Source organism: Hydra vulgaris, chromosome 14 (genome assembly GCF_038396675.1).
Source record: "Hydra vulgaris chromosome 14, alternate assembly HydraT2T_AEP".
Lineage (NCBI taxonomy): Eukaryota > Metazoa > Cnidaria > Hydrozoa > Anthoathecata > Hydridae > Hydra > Hydra vulgaris.
In genome coordinates this window covers 17,593,885-17,611,485 of record NC_088933.1, presented here as the reverse complement: position 1 = coordinate 17,611,485, position 17,601 = coordinate 17,593,885, and the positions used below count along the sequence as shown (strand labels likewise).

The window sequence follows — 17,601 nt, the reverse complement described above, 5'->3', positions numbered from 1 at the left end:
ATTTAATAGTCCAAATAAATTAACCATTTAAATACAATTATTCTAAATTCTTATTTAATAGTCCAAATAAATTAACCATTTAAATACAATTATTCTAAATTCTTATTTAATAGTCCAAATAAATTAACCATTTAAATACAATTATTCTAAATTCTTATTTAATAGTCCAAATAAATTAAGAGTGTACTAAAAATTCTTAGAAATTTTCATTTTAGAGTTAACCTATATATTTTCTATAAACAAATCAATGATAAATAGAAATCTTGAAATGTTCAAAAGTATGTTTTCAAAATTTTTTTAATAAGTCTACAGCTGTAACTTCCTTTTAAATGTATCAATCACAAACTTTTAAAATAAAAATACCGTAATATGAATGTCTTTTGATACTTCTTTATTTGAAACAAGTTGAACATTTCCATCTTCATAATAATGAACCTAACAAGAAAGTTTTTTTTTATATTTATTTTAGAATTTTTGTCTGTAATATGTTCTCTTTTACAGAAAATAATGAAGAATTTGTTTTATATCTAATCCCTTTTTTTTTTTTAAATCATTTATTTGACATACTTGTACTTTAAATACACCCTTTAATTGTGCGGAGCCAGCTACAGATGGATTGAAAGTGACAGTCCATTCTGATCGCCAACGACCATTCCTAAATAAAAAAAAAATAAAAAAGAGTTTAACATAAAAACTTTTAAAATACAGCTCATAAAGCAGTAATAAAAAAAGGGCAAAAAAATCGTAAAAACAAGTAACATTTTAAAAAGTCCGTCATGCACATCAACATGTGAAAATTACCAAGTAAAAATGGTCAGTTTTTTAAAAAACTGATAATCTTAACTTAGCTTCTTTAAAAGTTTGGATTAAAAATTTGGATTGTGGTCAGTTTTTTAAATAAATGATTATCTTAACTTAGCATCTTTAATTTTTATTCACATTTTCATACTCAAAAGATTTATGATTGCAATACTTATACAGGATTAGTTACTCAATATTATTACTGTTTTTATGAAGCAAATCTTCCAAAATATAAATTTATAAACTCATAAGTAAATCATTAAAAACTTTACTATCATGTAATAAAAACAGAAACTTGTATATCTAATTAAACCGACATTTAAACAAGTTTTAAAAGAAGTGTTTTAAACACTCTTTGCATAACTTCATTCACATCAAATTTAGAATTTGTTTAATTCTAAATTTGATGTGAATGCATAAAATAATAAAGCAAAACATATTTAAAAACTCAAGTTTTGGAAACTAAATTTTATCTAAACTGCATAGTACTTTTAAAAAAAAATCTTATTTACTAAATTGTATTAAAGAAAACCCAAAATATTTATAGAAGATATCTTTACTTTTTAATTGTACTTACTATATAATTAGTTTATATAGACATAAGTCAATTACTTATAATAGAGTAACACTAATAATATACAAGATTAAAATCATAACTTTTATAAATATAAAATGACTTTTAAAATATTGCATTGGAAAAAAGTTTGCAGTTTGCCAGCTCCTACATCATTGTATGCATTTTACCAAGTATTTTTACATCTGTATTTTTTCAAAAACCCTTAATCACATTTACTTTTAAATGAAATTTATTATTATTAATCATAAAGTTACAAAATATCCAATATAAACTTTTATTAATAATGCCTGACCTTAAAATAATCCAAAATATGACCTTAACTAATAGCAATATCCAATAATATTATCTGAATTTAAAATACTCAATATCCAAATCTAAAATACTTTAAAATATTATCTTAGAACTAAACAGTTATGTAAATAAGCATTTCAATTGTATATTGCTTTTCATAAATCGGAATTTACATGTTTAAAAAAAAAGACTAATGTTTTCGCATTCACATGTTTTAAAAAAAATATCCACACTGTTTATTACTATTCGTTACAGATTCAGTTGATTGTTGAATTAATTTAAGTGAACAATTTAATATTAAATTAAGTAAATAATTTTATTTTTTATATAATAAAGCTTATTTTAAAAAATTTTAATAAATATACCAAAAATTTTGAGGTTGAAATAAGTGATCTTCAATGCAAATTACTAATGTTATATCTTGATTAGAGCTGCTGCTGAATACCTACATATTATAAAACAAAAAACATGTTAGCATACTAAAAACTTAATGAAACAAGATTTTTTGAGTTAAAAGATTCTTTTATATATTGCTAATATAATTTTTTTACCACAGACAATGTTTTAAAAATTATAAGTAGAAATTAAAATTTTAAATTATAAATACAGTACATTATATTTATTTTAATAAACACACACACACACACACACACATATATATATATATATATATATATATATATATATATATATATATATATATATATATATATACAATCAAAAATTTTCTTATTAAAACCTTTTATTAAACAAATTTGTTTGAAAGCTGGTAATTGTAATTAATTTAAAATTTTTTTGATTCTGACAAAAAAAAATAGCAAACTTATGACCAAAAATGCCATTTAAATTACATTTACTTACATTTAACAATCTTCTTGTGCAGTTGCTATATTATCACCACTATCGTTTTATACCATTATCATTTTATCAGTTTTTTGACAAGAATATCTCTATTGAAAATAAATGCCTTTTTATTTTTGCAAGAAGTTAATGTAAAAAGGTCAAGTCTGATACTAAGCTTCGTTATTCTCAGTTTATTAAACCTTGTATTTTATCTTACTTTTAAATATTTTCTGGAGACTTTTGGAAAATCGTTAATAGTGTCATTAACTAAAGTAAGTCTAACAATCCATCTCTAATACATGGATTTGATTTTATAACTTTTCCCCAGAATAAGGAAGTTTTATTAGCAAAGAACTTTTCCTCTAATTTGACTCTTGAATCTAATGGTCATACTCTTCCTGCCATTCCAGTTAAACAGGTTAACTCATTGTTAAATATCTAATTCACTTTCACTATTGATACTAAAGTCAATTCTTAATTTTAATCTTCTACGGCTTATGGTTCAGACAACATTTCCATCATAGTCTTACAAGAGTGTTCTCCAGTATTCTCTTCAATCATCGCTAAACTATTATTAAGTGCTCAATAAATGGTTACATTATTTAAAAACTCTAGGAAACACTTTAAGCTCTCCAACTATCCTACAATATATAACTATATACAATTCATATAAAAGTTTTAAGATTATATCGGTCTACACTTTTCTTCATTTCATGTAACTTAGGACTACTGCAAGTTTCTATTTTTGCTCCTGTATCATTTCTTATCTACAATAATAATCTTCCCAACAACCTTACATCTAAAGTATTTGATGACAACTCAACTTTATATTCTTGTTTTGACATTTTGATTGCTTAGAAAAAGCGATCAAAAGTCTTCATTTTTCTATTGCTTAAAACAAGCAGCCGATCTTTTATCTGATCTCTCCAGTAACAGCTTGGGGCAAGCAGTGGCGTGTGAATTTTAACTTTAACAACACTTTTTTTTTTTTTAACAACAGTTATTTACTGCTAACAACTATTGCAATATTGTTGACATTTCTATATTGCTGAATTACAACCCTCTCACTTTCAGACAAGGTCCAAAAGCAAATTGTAAATGTAGTTGGAGCTGCTTTATCTACCAAGTTAGAGCGACTCTCATATCATTGTAAATTTACATAGTGGTTGCTTACAACCTTGTCTGAAGTGAATTATTTTAATATATATATATATATATATATATATATATATATATATATATATATATATATATATATATATATATATATATATATATATATATATATATATATGTATATATATATATACATATACATATATATATATATATATATATATATATATATATATATATATATATATATATATATATATATATATATATATATATATATAAAACTTCCTTGTGTTAAATTTTTTTTGCCAACCTTATGCCTACCTCCAACAGTTTGAGGTCATCAATAAACTGCCGACCTCATTTTTCCTAATTCCTAAGGTTGATATGTATGCATTTTATAATATATAAAAGTATTGTAATTTTCTTTCAATTCTATCTGTCTATCAACCCTTGCAAAACTTTATAATTGCTGGTACTGGGTAAAAGTCGCATTTTTAGCTGGGCCGGGACTTCGGTCACTTATATGCAATTAGATTCATTATAAAAATAATATTTTACAATGATGCAATTTTTTAAAATATAATTTTACAATGATAAAACTTGATGAACATTTAATTGTCATTCAAACTTTAGTAAAAAACATTTTTACATGATTTTCTGCCTGAAAAAAATAATTAAAAGTTGGTTAACCAAAATTGCTTTAATTGTACATAAAATAGCTTAATATGTACATAAATTGTGAGCTGCTAAACATTTTGAAATAAAGCCTAATATATATATATATGAACAATTATTATTACGTTTTTAATGATATTCACCTCCCTAAGGTGGAGAGGGGCACTACAGCCAAAGAGGCTGCTTTGTTGTGGTTACAACCCTCTCTCAACTCCAAAATACAAAACTTGACGAACAAGGTCTCTACTCAGAGAAACAAGTTGAGTGCAGTACTACCAGACACATCGAAGGGATGAAACTCAGAACTACACTACAACAGACTGCATACAATTTAAGAGTACATGCAGAAAAATATGACAGCATTTATACGATTTGTCCTCTACTTTTTTTTTTTTAAATCTTCGCTTGCAACAAGGCTGCAAGCAACCACTAATTAGAGTTGGAAGTTACTGGAAAAGAAAAAAATGAAGATTGTAGAGCAAGGTAGCAATTGACAGACGACTTTAAAGATTGCAAATTATAAGAATCAAGAAAGCAAGATAAAGGAAGCGAATCCAAAAGAACTGTTTGAGGAAAAAAACTAGTGTCCAATATAATATATGTAGTGTCCAATATAATATATGTAGAAAAGAGAAAGAGAAGCAACATTACAACGATGTGATAATGGTTGGAGGTTAGCTGCAAGAGCAGGTCCAACTATGTTTACAATGCGTTTTTGCACCTTGTCTAAAAGAGAAAGGGCATCATTAGAAGATCCGCCCCAGATATGGCAACAGTATACCATACAAGGACAGGTTTGAGATTTATAGAGATAAATTATAGAATCCGGAGTAAGAAAGTGTCGAGCTCGATAAAGAGATGCAACCTTAGCAGCTACTAATTTTGCAATGGATCGGATATACGGTTTTCACGAAAGGTCAGAAGTCAGAGTTAATCCTAGAATACGAAGTGTAGATGACTCATTGAGTACATTACCGTTTATAAATATAGAAAGATCTAAATTGTTGCGATAATGATTGGCTGGAAAAAATTGAGTTTTATCAAAATTAAAATTTACCAGCCACTGTGAACCCATGCCGTAGCAGAAGTGAGATCCTTTTTAAGCTCAAATGCCCCCTCCAAGCAATCAGAGAGTGCTGGCTTCTTATCATGACTAAAATATATGGTATTTTCATCAGCGAACAATGCTACCTTAGATGTGAGAATATCTGGAGGATCGTTAATGTAAATTAAAAAGAGTATAGGGCCAAGGATAGAACCCTAAAGATACAGAATAAGAAGAGTGCTGTCCATCGAGGTCAACTTTTATACTACGATTAGAAAGGAAAGATTCAATAATCTTAAAGTTGTTACCAGATACACCGTAAAAAGAAAGCTTATGGAGAAGACCAGCATGCCAAACTTTATCAACAGCTTTAGAAATGTCAAGAGCAATGGCCTTAAAATCTCCACCTTTATCATATGCACAATAAACCTATCTGTTAGCTATTCAGCTGTAGAACAAAATGATCGAAATCCATATTGATGATCAGAAAGTAAGTAATTAGATTCAAGATGAGAGATTAAGTTTTTGTTAATTAAAGATTCAAAAACCTTGCTTATGATAGGAAGAGGACTAATAAAACGGTAGTTAGACAAATCCGATTACTCTCCAGAATTTTTGAAAAAAGGGATAACAGATGCCGCTTTCCAGCAGACTAGAAAACAAGACTCTAGTAAGCACTGGTTAAATAGTTTTGAAAGTATAGACAACAGCTCCGGAGAACATTTCTGCAAGACTTTAACAGGTACATTGTCTGGGCCACAAGCTGTAGAAAAAACTAAGCAGATATTACTTTAGAAACAGAAGCTGGAGTGATACAAATGTCAAGCAATGGATTAACCTGTTTGATGGCTAAATCAGGTAGAATGGAACTAGTGGAATCAAGAGATGATATTGATGAAAAATTCTTAGCAAATAATTCAGCTTTGTCTTTAGGTGAGGTGACAAAGTTTGAACCATAGAAGAGAGGTGGAATAACAGATCGATATTATTAAAGACTTTATTAATACTATTAAAAACTCCTCAAGTTCAAAATCAAAAAGATTTTATCAAATTATAAATTAGCTATGCATGTAAAGCTGTTTGAAAGCACCATTTTTTTAAATAATAGTTAGAGCCTTCTACTAGAACAACATTAGCTGACACATTTTGGAAATCTGTACACCCATAATTTACATCAGGAACTTGTACTCATATTCTTTTTGTAGTTTGTGACAATTTTATGGCTTGGAGTGCAAGACTTTCTTTTGTGGTTGCTCTTTTTTCAAAAATGGACTTGTGTTTTTCAGTTGGTGCAACATATGAAGATATGCTAGGTTACTGCTTATCTCCAATAGTATTTTTGTTTGAAATGTGGTTATTACTATTTAATTTTTTTTTAACAGTAATAACTTCTTCAAGCTGTTCAATATTTGCAACTCACTTTCCTGAAAGAGATGACAATGCTAAACCTTGGTTCAATGCCAAACATGACTTTTTATGGTGTTTAGTGTATGCCTCATGTTATTGTGTTCTTAGCATTTTAAACAAAAAGCAAAACACCTGACTATTTATTTGAATCATTATCACTGATCCATAGAGTTAAAATACTCTGATTAGCCCATTCAACGAAGCCTGAGTGTTTACCTACAACAAAAATATCTTTAAAATATAACATTTATAAAATATCTTTACATCATTTGATATATTGCCTAGCATCTTTACAATGCCTTTTTTATGTTTTCTTTGCACTAATTTCGTTGAACCAATTTAAAACAAATTTGAAACCTCATATATTATATTTTAGTATTTAATGTGCAGCTCTTTTAGCATATGCGTCTTTCCTCCATACCTTATTCTAATATAAATTTTAGAAAATATATTAAACAAATTGTCATTGGTAACATAGTACTGTTCATTTGTTTTTAGTGTTTACAATCATAATTAACATTATGAAATTTTAAAATGTAAAAACTTTAATTGCCTATAAATCCAAAGGTGTGCAAAACTTAGTTCTAGCAGAAATCAATTCAGTAAGTAATTAAGATTATCTTTTAAAAAAAAAGTAAAAACAGCTGTCCGTTTATTATCTAGCAATTAATGCATCTAACTTTGAATTGATCACAGTTCATGAAAGTAGATATTAGATATACAGTCGTTGCAAAGAATTTTAGGTTGTCACAAAAAAGTCATACTAACTCAACTGCAGGATGAAAAATTATGTTTTCACCGCAAAGCATAATTTTTACAAAACAAAGATTTCATTTGTTAAATGATATGGAATAACCAAACATCATCAAAGTAACTGAAATTCATGGAATGAAGTTGTTCCCCCACCCCCATTCAACAGGAGAGTTTAAATCAAATAAAAAATCTAAAATCTTTTTAAAATTTTAACAGAAAGCCTTTTTATAATAATAACAATTAAAAAATATAATCATAACAATTATTAATTTAAAAAAATAATTATTTGTTTACTACTTCATGTCTTGTATCTCTGTATCCTTATAACTTTATATCATTGTATCATTATATAATTGTGTCATTATATCTTTGTATCATTATATCTTTATGACATTGTATCTTTGTATCATTATAAATTTGTATCATAACTTAACAGCAGTGTCCATAAAATTAAGGCTGGTTAGAAAAATTAACTAAAATTTTGCATTGCAAACTGTTTATTAAATAAACGTAACATAAAATGTAAAATAAATGAATTTCTAATATTAAATAAAATAATAGTTATAGCACCAAATTATAGCAAAAATATGGTTTAAATAACTCAAATGTTATATTTCAATATTTGGTCGGATGACCCTTATTATAAAGAACTGCTTGTATTCTTCTTGGCATACTATGCTCTAATGTTTTACAAAATTCTGGTGTGATTTCATTAGTCCAAACTTCTTTTAGAACTTTTAGGAGACACTCTTCAGATTTTGGTTAATGTGCTGCAACTTTCTGCTTCATAACATTCCAACAGTTCTTGATAACATTAAGATCAGGTAAACTTAATGTTATTATCAGTAAATCATGCCTTAACTAATTTTGCTGTGTGGCATGGTGCTGAATCTTGCTGAAATATGCTGGCTTTGGTAATTTCCATATGCAGCTTCACTTTATCTTTTAACAAAATTTTCTTTCTACCTATCAATCCTATGGCAATCCTATGGCAAACTGACGATGTAAACTAAATCAAAATATCTTCAAAAATCAAAATAAAATAAAAAAATTATTAATATCAATGAAAATAATGTCAGAAATCAACAATAAGTTAAAAAACTTTAAAAAACATAACTGGACTTAATTTTTTGGCCACTACACTCATTATATCTATATGAATCATTGTATCTTTGTATTATTAAATCTTTGTATCATTATAACTTTATATCATCTTTATATCATATCTTTGTATCATTTATCTATAAACTGCTTATTATTAAAGTATGTTTTGAAATTAAAATTATTGCAAAGAATTTAAAAAAAACTTCAATGCAAATTATAAAAATGTAATTTATAGATAAAACAGAATACTCAATTAAAATATAACTATATATATATATATTGTATATATAATTAAATATGTTGTGATTGGATAAAAATATGAAACACCATAGTGTTCATATTTTTGCTTTAATGAAAAAAATTTAACTTGTTTTAAAATATATTTACTATGCATTTCGTTTCCAAAATAATTTATCATAAAATAAAGACTTGCAGTTTAGGTTTTCTCCCTTAATTAATAGTAAAATGTAATAGTAAATGTAATGAAATAAACTATTTTAAATAACAAAATAAAAATAACAATTGTAAAAAATAACAAAAGAAAATGGACTGTTAATTTCAAGATGAAAAAAGAAAGAGAGCTACAGACAATTTAAAAAGAAAATTTATTACTTTTAATTTGTTACTTTTATAAACCTACACTATGACTCACCATTTTATTGTTTTTTAATTGAACAAAATATTTGCTTTTGATGAAATTTATTTATAATACTTTGTTGTGGTTTTTTGTTTCTTTTGTTGGGGATAACTTACTTTGATAAAACAAATAATAAAAACAACTAAATTTTTTTGCATGTTCACACTTTTAGAGTTCAGGTTGGACATAAAAACTAATAAACCTAAAGCATAACCGTGTCAAAACGTGTAATTCCTAACGCTAACTTAAACTTATCTGTGTTTGTCAATTACTAAAGAGGATTAGAATGTTTAATAATATAAAAATGTATTCTGTGTGTGTTAACATTTGGCAGTTCATGGTAACACATAAAAAATTTTAATTTGATTAGGATCCATATAAAAATATTGAACCACATCTAAAATTAAGCTCAGACCTTTTATGGCTGCTTTCAATTTTCTAAGACAAGTAAAGTCCTGTTATAAAACTTTTTAAGACAAGTATACTGCTATAAAACTTTGGGATTAAAATTCTTGTTTCAAATGTTTAATTTCAGTTAATTGGCCATCATTAGGCATTATATCAGACCTATCAAAGCATCCCTAAATGTTTTTATCAAAAATTTATATTTATATTTCTAACTTGTAATGTTTAAAATAATTTATTTACCGAAATAGCACCATTGGGGTAATGCCCTTTTACATACTTTCTAAGAGAATCATCAACTGCAGATCTCCACTTTTCAGATCTTTCTTCGTGATTGAATGGTTCTAATCCATTAGCTTCCTTAAAATAAATTATTTATTTTAACATAAGAGTCATAAAAATAACTAAGAAAATTATTTTTAAACAAGAACTTACTTTTCGAAGATGATCATATTGAAATTTTTGCTTACTCTTAGGATCATAAAATGTTGCATCTTCTAGATTTCCATGTTTTGTAATAAGTACCTAAAATAAAATTTAGTAGTATCAATTAAAATAAACCCAAAACCTAATAATTAGGAAATTTAACAATATTTATATCATTCTGAACAGGAGTCGCTCAAAGTAGTGCTGTTACGGTACTGAATTTTTAGTATTCTGTAACAATCAAAATACTTGGTTTTCGATATCAATTTTGTTACCAGAATAAAAGAAATAAAGCAACTACAAACATAATTAAAAACTTGTAAAATTAATGAAAAACACTACTCATGTTTTTAATGAAAAACAGTACTCATGTTTTTAATGAAAAACACTACTCATGTTTTAAATGAAAAACACTACTCATGTTTTTAATGAAAAACATTACTCATGTTTTTAATGAAAAACACTACTCATGTTTTTAATGAAAAACACTACTCATGTTTGTAATGAAAAACACTACTCATGTTTTTAATGAAAAACAATACTCATGTTTTTAATGAAAAACACTACTCATGTTTTCCAATTCTATTACTTCATATTTAACTCAATTGAGAATGAAATAAATTTTGGTATAAACCAATTTTTTTTTACTTTAGCGACTTTTATTTTTTCTTTAAAATTTTAACTCTTGTTTGACAGAGAACGGTGGAAAACACTTTCCTTGAATTTTAATTATACATCTTGTTTGACATAGAATGATTGGAAAAATATTCATTTTCAATCAACTGTTAAATACAATAAAAAATAACCAATTGTTGATTTCGTGTGCTTTATAGCATATTTTGTTTTATATTTTAGCATATCCCAATAGAAAATGCTTCTTGTATATAATAGATTACATTTTTTAACATTTAGAATACATTTTCTTAAATTAAACTATAGCATTTCCAGCATGGGATCATTTTATGATGTTGATAAAAGAGTTTTTTTTGCCAATCTGCAACAAACCATCAAATTGATATATATATATATATATATATATATATATATATATATATATATATATATATATATATATATATATACATACATATACATATATATTTATATGTATATATATGTATATATATGTATATGTGTATATATATATATATATATATATATACATATATATATACATATACATATATATACATATATTTATATACATGCCAGGGGCTTAAGTCATACATTGAGTATCAAACATCCCGACCTGCAAGGGAGTGCTGCTGCATCGACAGAGGGTTTGGCATGGGGCAGCAATCTTTTCTTTCTTTATTCTTCATTTTTTTCTTCTTTTTCTAAAAGCTCAGTATGCTGTAAAGATAAGCAAAACTAGTGAGCAAATGCTTACATAAATACGCTATAGAAGATATATATAAATATATATATATATTTATATATATATATATATATATATATATATATATATATATATATATATATATATATATATATATATATATATATATATTCAATTGCAATTATAATATTTTATACAATCAGTATCATTTCTTAAATTTCTAAATTTTCTAAAAACAATACAAACATATTTTAACATTTTTTTGATTTAATCTAGAACATCTTGGGTTTACAATAAATCATGCAGAATATTCTTTCAGATGAACAACTTGATGCTAAAATACAATGATACTTTCTGAAAACATTAAATAATTAAGGTAATGAAATTCAGTCTCTACAATATTAATGGGCTTTTTTAGTAGATTATCCTCAACTTCAGTGAGAGGAAAATCCAATGAAAAGATTATAAACTAATGTATAAGATAGGTGGAAACTAAATTTTATCATACATAAGCATTTGATCATACACTGGCATCTTATTGCACTATTTGTGTTCATTAATAATATATATAAAGAGAGACCACCTGAAGTCTGAAACTTAATTGAAAAATAATATGTAAACTCTTTTAAAACTTTTATATAAAAAATCTAATAAGAAAAGTTTTTGGTCTGATGATATTAGCCCATCATTTTCTTTCTTTTCTGCTTTTATAAAGATTTTTAAACAGTTTTTTTAAAGCTAGGTTTGGATTTTTTTTAAAGCCTAATTTCCTCATATGATTCTTGATCATTTTTCTAACCCAATATTGTATTTTTTCATTTCATTTGAGACACTGCTTCACATCATTTTTATAAGAATAAAAACAAATGTTTTCTTATACCATGGATTTTGGTATCTTATACCATGGATTTTGGTAAGTTGCTGTATTTAAAGTTCCATGACAATGATTAAGATAATATTGTAACACTTGTCATCTCATGAACTAATATAAAGTTAATTTCTGGCTAGTACATTGAAACATTTTTCAAAATAATGAGTAATTTACAAAATAAAGTAAATGATAGGTTGGTTTCTCCTGTGGTTTCTTGTTGATTTATTATGAGTCTCTTTATTTCATTAAAGATTCAAAGAATCTAATTTGACATCAAAGAATTTCAACTTGGAAGTTGGTATTGTAGATTAGGGGTATATAACATTTGTTGGAAGCTGTTTGAAACTGTTGTCAGATCAGGTTATCCTGCTACTGGTAACATGTAACCCAGTACAATCTGCTTCATGTCCTGCTGCCTTGTAGGATACGCCTTTTTAGGCAAAGGCTAGGAGATGCCAACTCCGATTTAAAACACCCCCTGCCTTGGGGCTCTTGGTTGAGTAAAGGCTAGAGATGGTGTCTCAATAAAAATACTCATCTTGGGCAGATGTTAAATGCACCCAGCTACTGTCTTGTAGAAGGCCTCCTAGGCAAAGACTTAAGGGGTAAACAGATTCTATCTGTTGACCAGCCTCGCACCCCTTCTTCATCTATTAGGCTGGCGCAGATGTATTTTTAATACATTGTTTTCAGTTTAGGATGTTGAATGCTGGATCTTCTTGACTCAATGCATGGGTTTGCTTGTGTCACTGTTTTTATGACTAGGCAACTCATTCTATTATCTCCTTATGAGGGTACAGCTCTAAAACTCAGTTTTATGGTTCTGAGGCCGGCTGGTAGTCAGGTTTCCCGAACTCTGTGGTAGCTCTCAGAGAGGCTGATTCCATCAACAGCTGAAAAATATCAAAGTATTAACAGTGCCATGTTGCGCATGGATGGTGTCCCTGTTTGTACTTTTGGTGTGCATTGCGGAGGCCACATTTGGAGCCCTTTGTTACGGCTTAGGGTTTATTAGTAGTAATGAGGCAATTGCTTGGGCTATTAAACAGTGTTCTGAGTACTATCTATGCTTTGAGTCAAGTTCTTCAATCTAATTTAAAAATGAATAAAGTACCAAAAACTATAAAACACAAAAAACCATCATCATCACCAAGTTCTCTAAACCTATCATTCACTAATATTCGTGGTCTTCGAAGTAACTTTTCTTCTGTTGAGTCTTATCTCTTGCAAAGTTCACCAGACCTACTTGCTCTTTGTGAGACTAATTTGAGTTCGGCTGTCTCATCTTGTGATCTTAGTGTTGATGGTTATCTTCCTCTGATTCGTAAAGACTCCAATAGTCACATGCTTGGCCTGGGCATTTATATTCGTAAGAATTCACCTGTTTGTCGTGAAACTAGGTTTGAATCCACAGACTATTCTTTCATGTGCTTTCGTTTAGCACCACTTCACTCAATTGCCTTTCTCTTTGTTCTATATCGATCTCCTTCATCTCAAGACTGTACTCTTTTTGATGTTATTTCTGATCATATTGACCAAGCCCTCTCTCTTTATCCATCAGCTAATATAGTTGTTTTCGGTGACTTTAATGCTCACCACTCTGAATGGCTTGGCTCTAGTGTCAGTGACTCTGCAGGCATTAAAGCCCACAACTTTTGCCTTTCTCAATCCCTAACTCAAATAGTCAACTTTCCAACTCGCTTTCCTGACAACCCTAATCATTTACCTTCTCTACTCGACTTATGTCTTGTTTCTGATCCTAGTCAGTGCTCAGTTTATCCACATTCACCCTTAGGTGCTTCTGATCACAGTTTGATCTCTTTAAAACTAATATCTCATTCTTCTTCATCACCTGAATACCCCTACTATCGAACCTCTTACAACTACAGTAAAGCTGACTGGGATTCTTTCCGTGATTTTCTTCGTGATGGCCCTTGGGTAGAAATCTTTCAACTTCCTGTCGACAAATGTGCTTCTTATATAACTTCGTGGATTCAGGCTGGCATGGAATCTTTTATTCCCTCTCGACGATTCCAGGTCAAGCCTCACTCTCCTCCATGGTTTTCCTCACACTGTGCTGCTGCGATTGCCAATCGAAACCGTTACTTCCATATTTATCAGCAAAACAATTCTCCAGAAAACAGACGTCTGTTTATTACTGCTAGAAACAACTGTAAAAAGGTTTTGTCTAACGCCAAAACCCGCTATTCTCAGGTCATGAAATCTCGTATCTCATCTCAAAAATTAGGCTCTCGTGACTTCTGGAGAATCTTTAATAATATCAATAATAAGGGCAAATCTATAATTCCACCTCTCTTGTATGGTTCAGACTTTGTCACCTCACCTAAAGACAAAGCCGAACTGTTTGCTAAAAACTTTTCATCAATATCATCTCTTGATTCCACTAATTGCGTTCTACCTGATATTGCCAACAAACAGGTTGATTCATTGCTTGACATTCATATCACTTCAGCATCTGTATCTAAAGTGATTTCCTGTCTAGACTCTTCTACAGCTTGTGGCCCAGACAACATACCTGTTATTGTCTTGCAGAAGTGTTCTCCAGAGCTGTCGTCTATACTCTCAAAACTATTCAACAAGTGCTTATCAGAGTCTTGTTTTCCAGCCTGCTGGAAAGCCGCATCTGTTATCCCTATCTTCAAAAATTCTGGGGAGCGATCTGATTCGTCTAACTACCGTCCCATAAGTCTTCTTCCTATCATAAGCAAGGTTTTTGAATCTTTAATTAACAAACACTTAATTTCTCATCTTGAATCTAATAATTTACTTTCTGACCATCAATATGGATTTCGATCTTCTCGTTCTTCAGCTGATTTGCTAACAGTAATAACTGACAGGTTTTATCGTGCATTAGATGAAGGTGGAGAGGTTAAGGCCATCGCTCTTGACATTTCAAAAGCGTTTGATAAAGTTTGGCATGCTGGTCTTCTCCATAAGCTTTCTTCTTATGGTGTATCCGGCAACATCTTTAAGATCATTGAATCCTTCCTTTCCAATCGTAGCATAAAAGTTGTCCTCGATGGACAACACTCTTCCTCTTATTCTGTAACTTCAGGGGTTCCTCAAGGTTCTATCCTTGGCCCTATACTCTTTTTAATTTACATTAACGATCTTCCAGATATTCTCACATCTAAGGTGGCATTGTTTGCTGATGATACTACCATTTATTCTTGTCGTGATAAGAAACCAACACCCTCTGATTGCCTGGAGGGGGCATTTGAGCTTGAAAAGGATCTCACTTCTGCTACAGCATGGGGCTCACAGTGGCTGGTGAACTTTAATTCAGATAAAACTCAATTTTTTTCAGCCAATCGTTATCGCAATAATTTAGAACTTCCTATATTTATGAACGGTGATGTACTCGATGAGTCACCTACTCTTCATCTTCTAGGATTAACTCTTACTTCCAATCTTTCTTGGAAACCATATATCAAATCGGTTGCAAAATTAGCATCTGCTAAGGTTGCATCTCTTTATCGAGCTCGCCACTTTCTTACTCTGGATTCTATTCTCTACCTCTATAAATCTCAAATCCGGCCTTGTATGGAATACTGTTGCCATATCTGGGGCGGATCTTCTAATGATGCCCTTTCTCTTTTAGACAAGGTGCAAAAACGCATTGTAAACATAGTTGGACCTGCTCTTGCAGCCAACCTTCAACCATTATCACATCGTCGTAATGTTGCTTCTCTTTCTCTTTTCTACAAATACTATAATGGGCACTGCTCGAAAGAGCTAACGTCTCTTGTGCCATCTACTAAAATTCATTCTCGTGTTACTCGTCATTCAATTAAGTGTCATCCTTTTTCTGTGACTGTTCCTAAGTGCTCCAAAAACGCTTATTCGTCTAGTTTTTTTCCTCGAACATCAGCTCTTTGGAATTCGCTTCCTTCATCTTGCTTTCCTGATTCATATAATTTGCAATCTTTTAAATCGTCCGTCAATCGTTATCTTGCTCTACAATCTTCATCTTTTCTCTTACAGTAACTTCCAACTTTAATTAGTGGCTGCTTGCAGCCTTGTTGGAAGCGAAGATGTTTAAAAAAAAAAAAAAAAAAAAAAAGCCACTTTCAACTTATATACTTATTACTGATTACTGAGACAACACTAGTTTAGAGTTCTGTTTGTTACATAAAGTCAAAAAACCACTGTTAGCAACATTTTTCTGTATTTTAAAAAGTTTTCAACCACCTAGAATGATTTATTATCATTGTATTATAATAAACAATTATATTGAATGAAGTTACAATAGTTAAAAGCAATTACTATAAAACGAACTTAAAAATTATTATTTTTGAATTTTTAGTATTGTTACCAAAATTATATAATACTGTTATGTATCAACAAATAATCCTACCCTATTAGTACTAATTTAGTTTATTAACTATAAATTTAATTAACCTTAAAAATAAATTTAATTTTGATTTACAAAATGATAGCAATATAGTAAACAAATAAATATAAAATAAAAAAATGTTTAGGAAAGCTCTAAAAAATACTTTATACAATGAAAATTAACTTACAGCATCTTCAACACCATCTAACTTGCATGGAGTAAATTGATCTGTATTATATTCAGCAAATGCACTTAAAAAGCAACAAAAAAATTTAAGTTATTGAAATACATTAAAATGAAACAAATAATGAACAAGTAAATAAATCATTTCAGTGTTTATTTACTTGTTAATAAATAAATTCAAACAAATAAATTTTCAAAAAAAAAAAGCCGTTTGACTCATGCATTTTAAAGACAACAATTATCATGACAAAACTTTATAAATTTTTAATTCAAAAAGGTAATATTATATCAACAATTTTAATTATTTTTTGAAAAAAATATATATATATATAAATATATATATATCTATATATATTTATATACATATATATATATATATATATATATATATATATATATATATATATATATATATATATATATTATATATCTTTTATATTATATATATATATTTATTATATATCTTCCATAAACTGTAGTTTTAGAGAGAGTGCTAATATACCAGACCAGAAAAAGTTTAAAAACACTAATCAATTTTTTTTCTTAAATGATAGATTGCTAGCTTTAACCAAACCCTTAGTCGATGTAGTGGCACCCTCTTGTAGCAGAGGGCTATAAGATAGTTGATGTAGCAGCACTCCCTTGTAGCAGCAGACTATAAGATAGTCGATGTAGCAACACTACGTGCATGTTTTAAAAATTTGTTTTTAAAAAACAAAAACACTATTAATTAAAAAACTTTCTATTTATTATTACTTAGGTTTTTAA

The 17,601-nt window shown here is 28.5% G+C and overlaps 1 protein-coding gene across 1 annotated transcript in view; it reads right to left on the bottom strand.

Annotated features, from left to right (window-relative positions):
- The window catches only part of LOC100206101 (F-actin-capping protein subunit alpha-2), a 37,763-nt gene that overhangs the window by 1,833 nt on the left and 18,329 nt on the right, over window positions 1-17,601 (bottom strand). The window contains exons 4-9 of the mRNA XM_065817428.1: window positions 16,838-16,901; window positions 10,093-10,182; window positions 9,901-10,017; window positions 2,035-2,114; window positions 568-655; window positions 364-435 (exon numbers count right to left, since the gene is read on the bottom strand). Coding sequence (XP_065673500.1) covers window positions 364-435; window positions 568-655; window positions 2,035-2,114; window positions 9,901-10,017; window positions 10,093-10,182; window positions 16,838-16,901 — 511 coding nt within the window. The remainder of the gene's footprint in view (window positions 1-363; window positions 436-567; window positions 656-2,034; window positions 2,115-9,900; window positions 10,018-10,092; window positions 10,183-16,837; window positions 16,902-17,601) is intronic.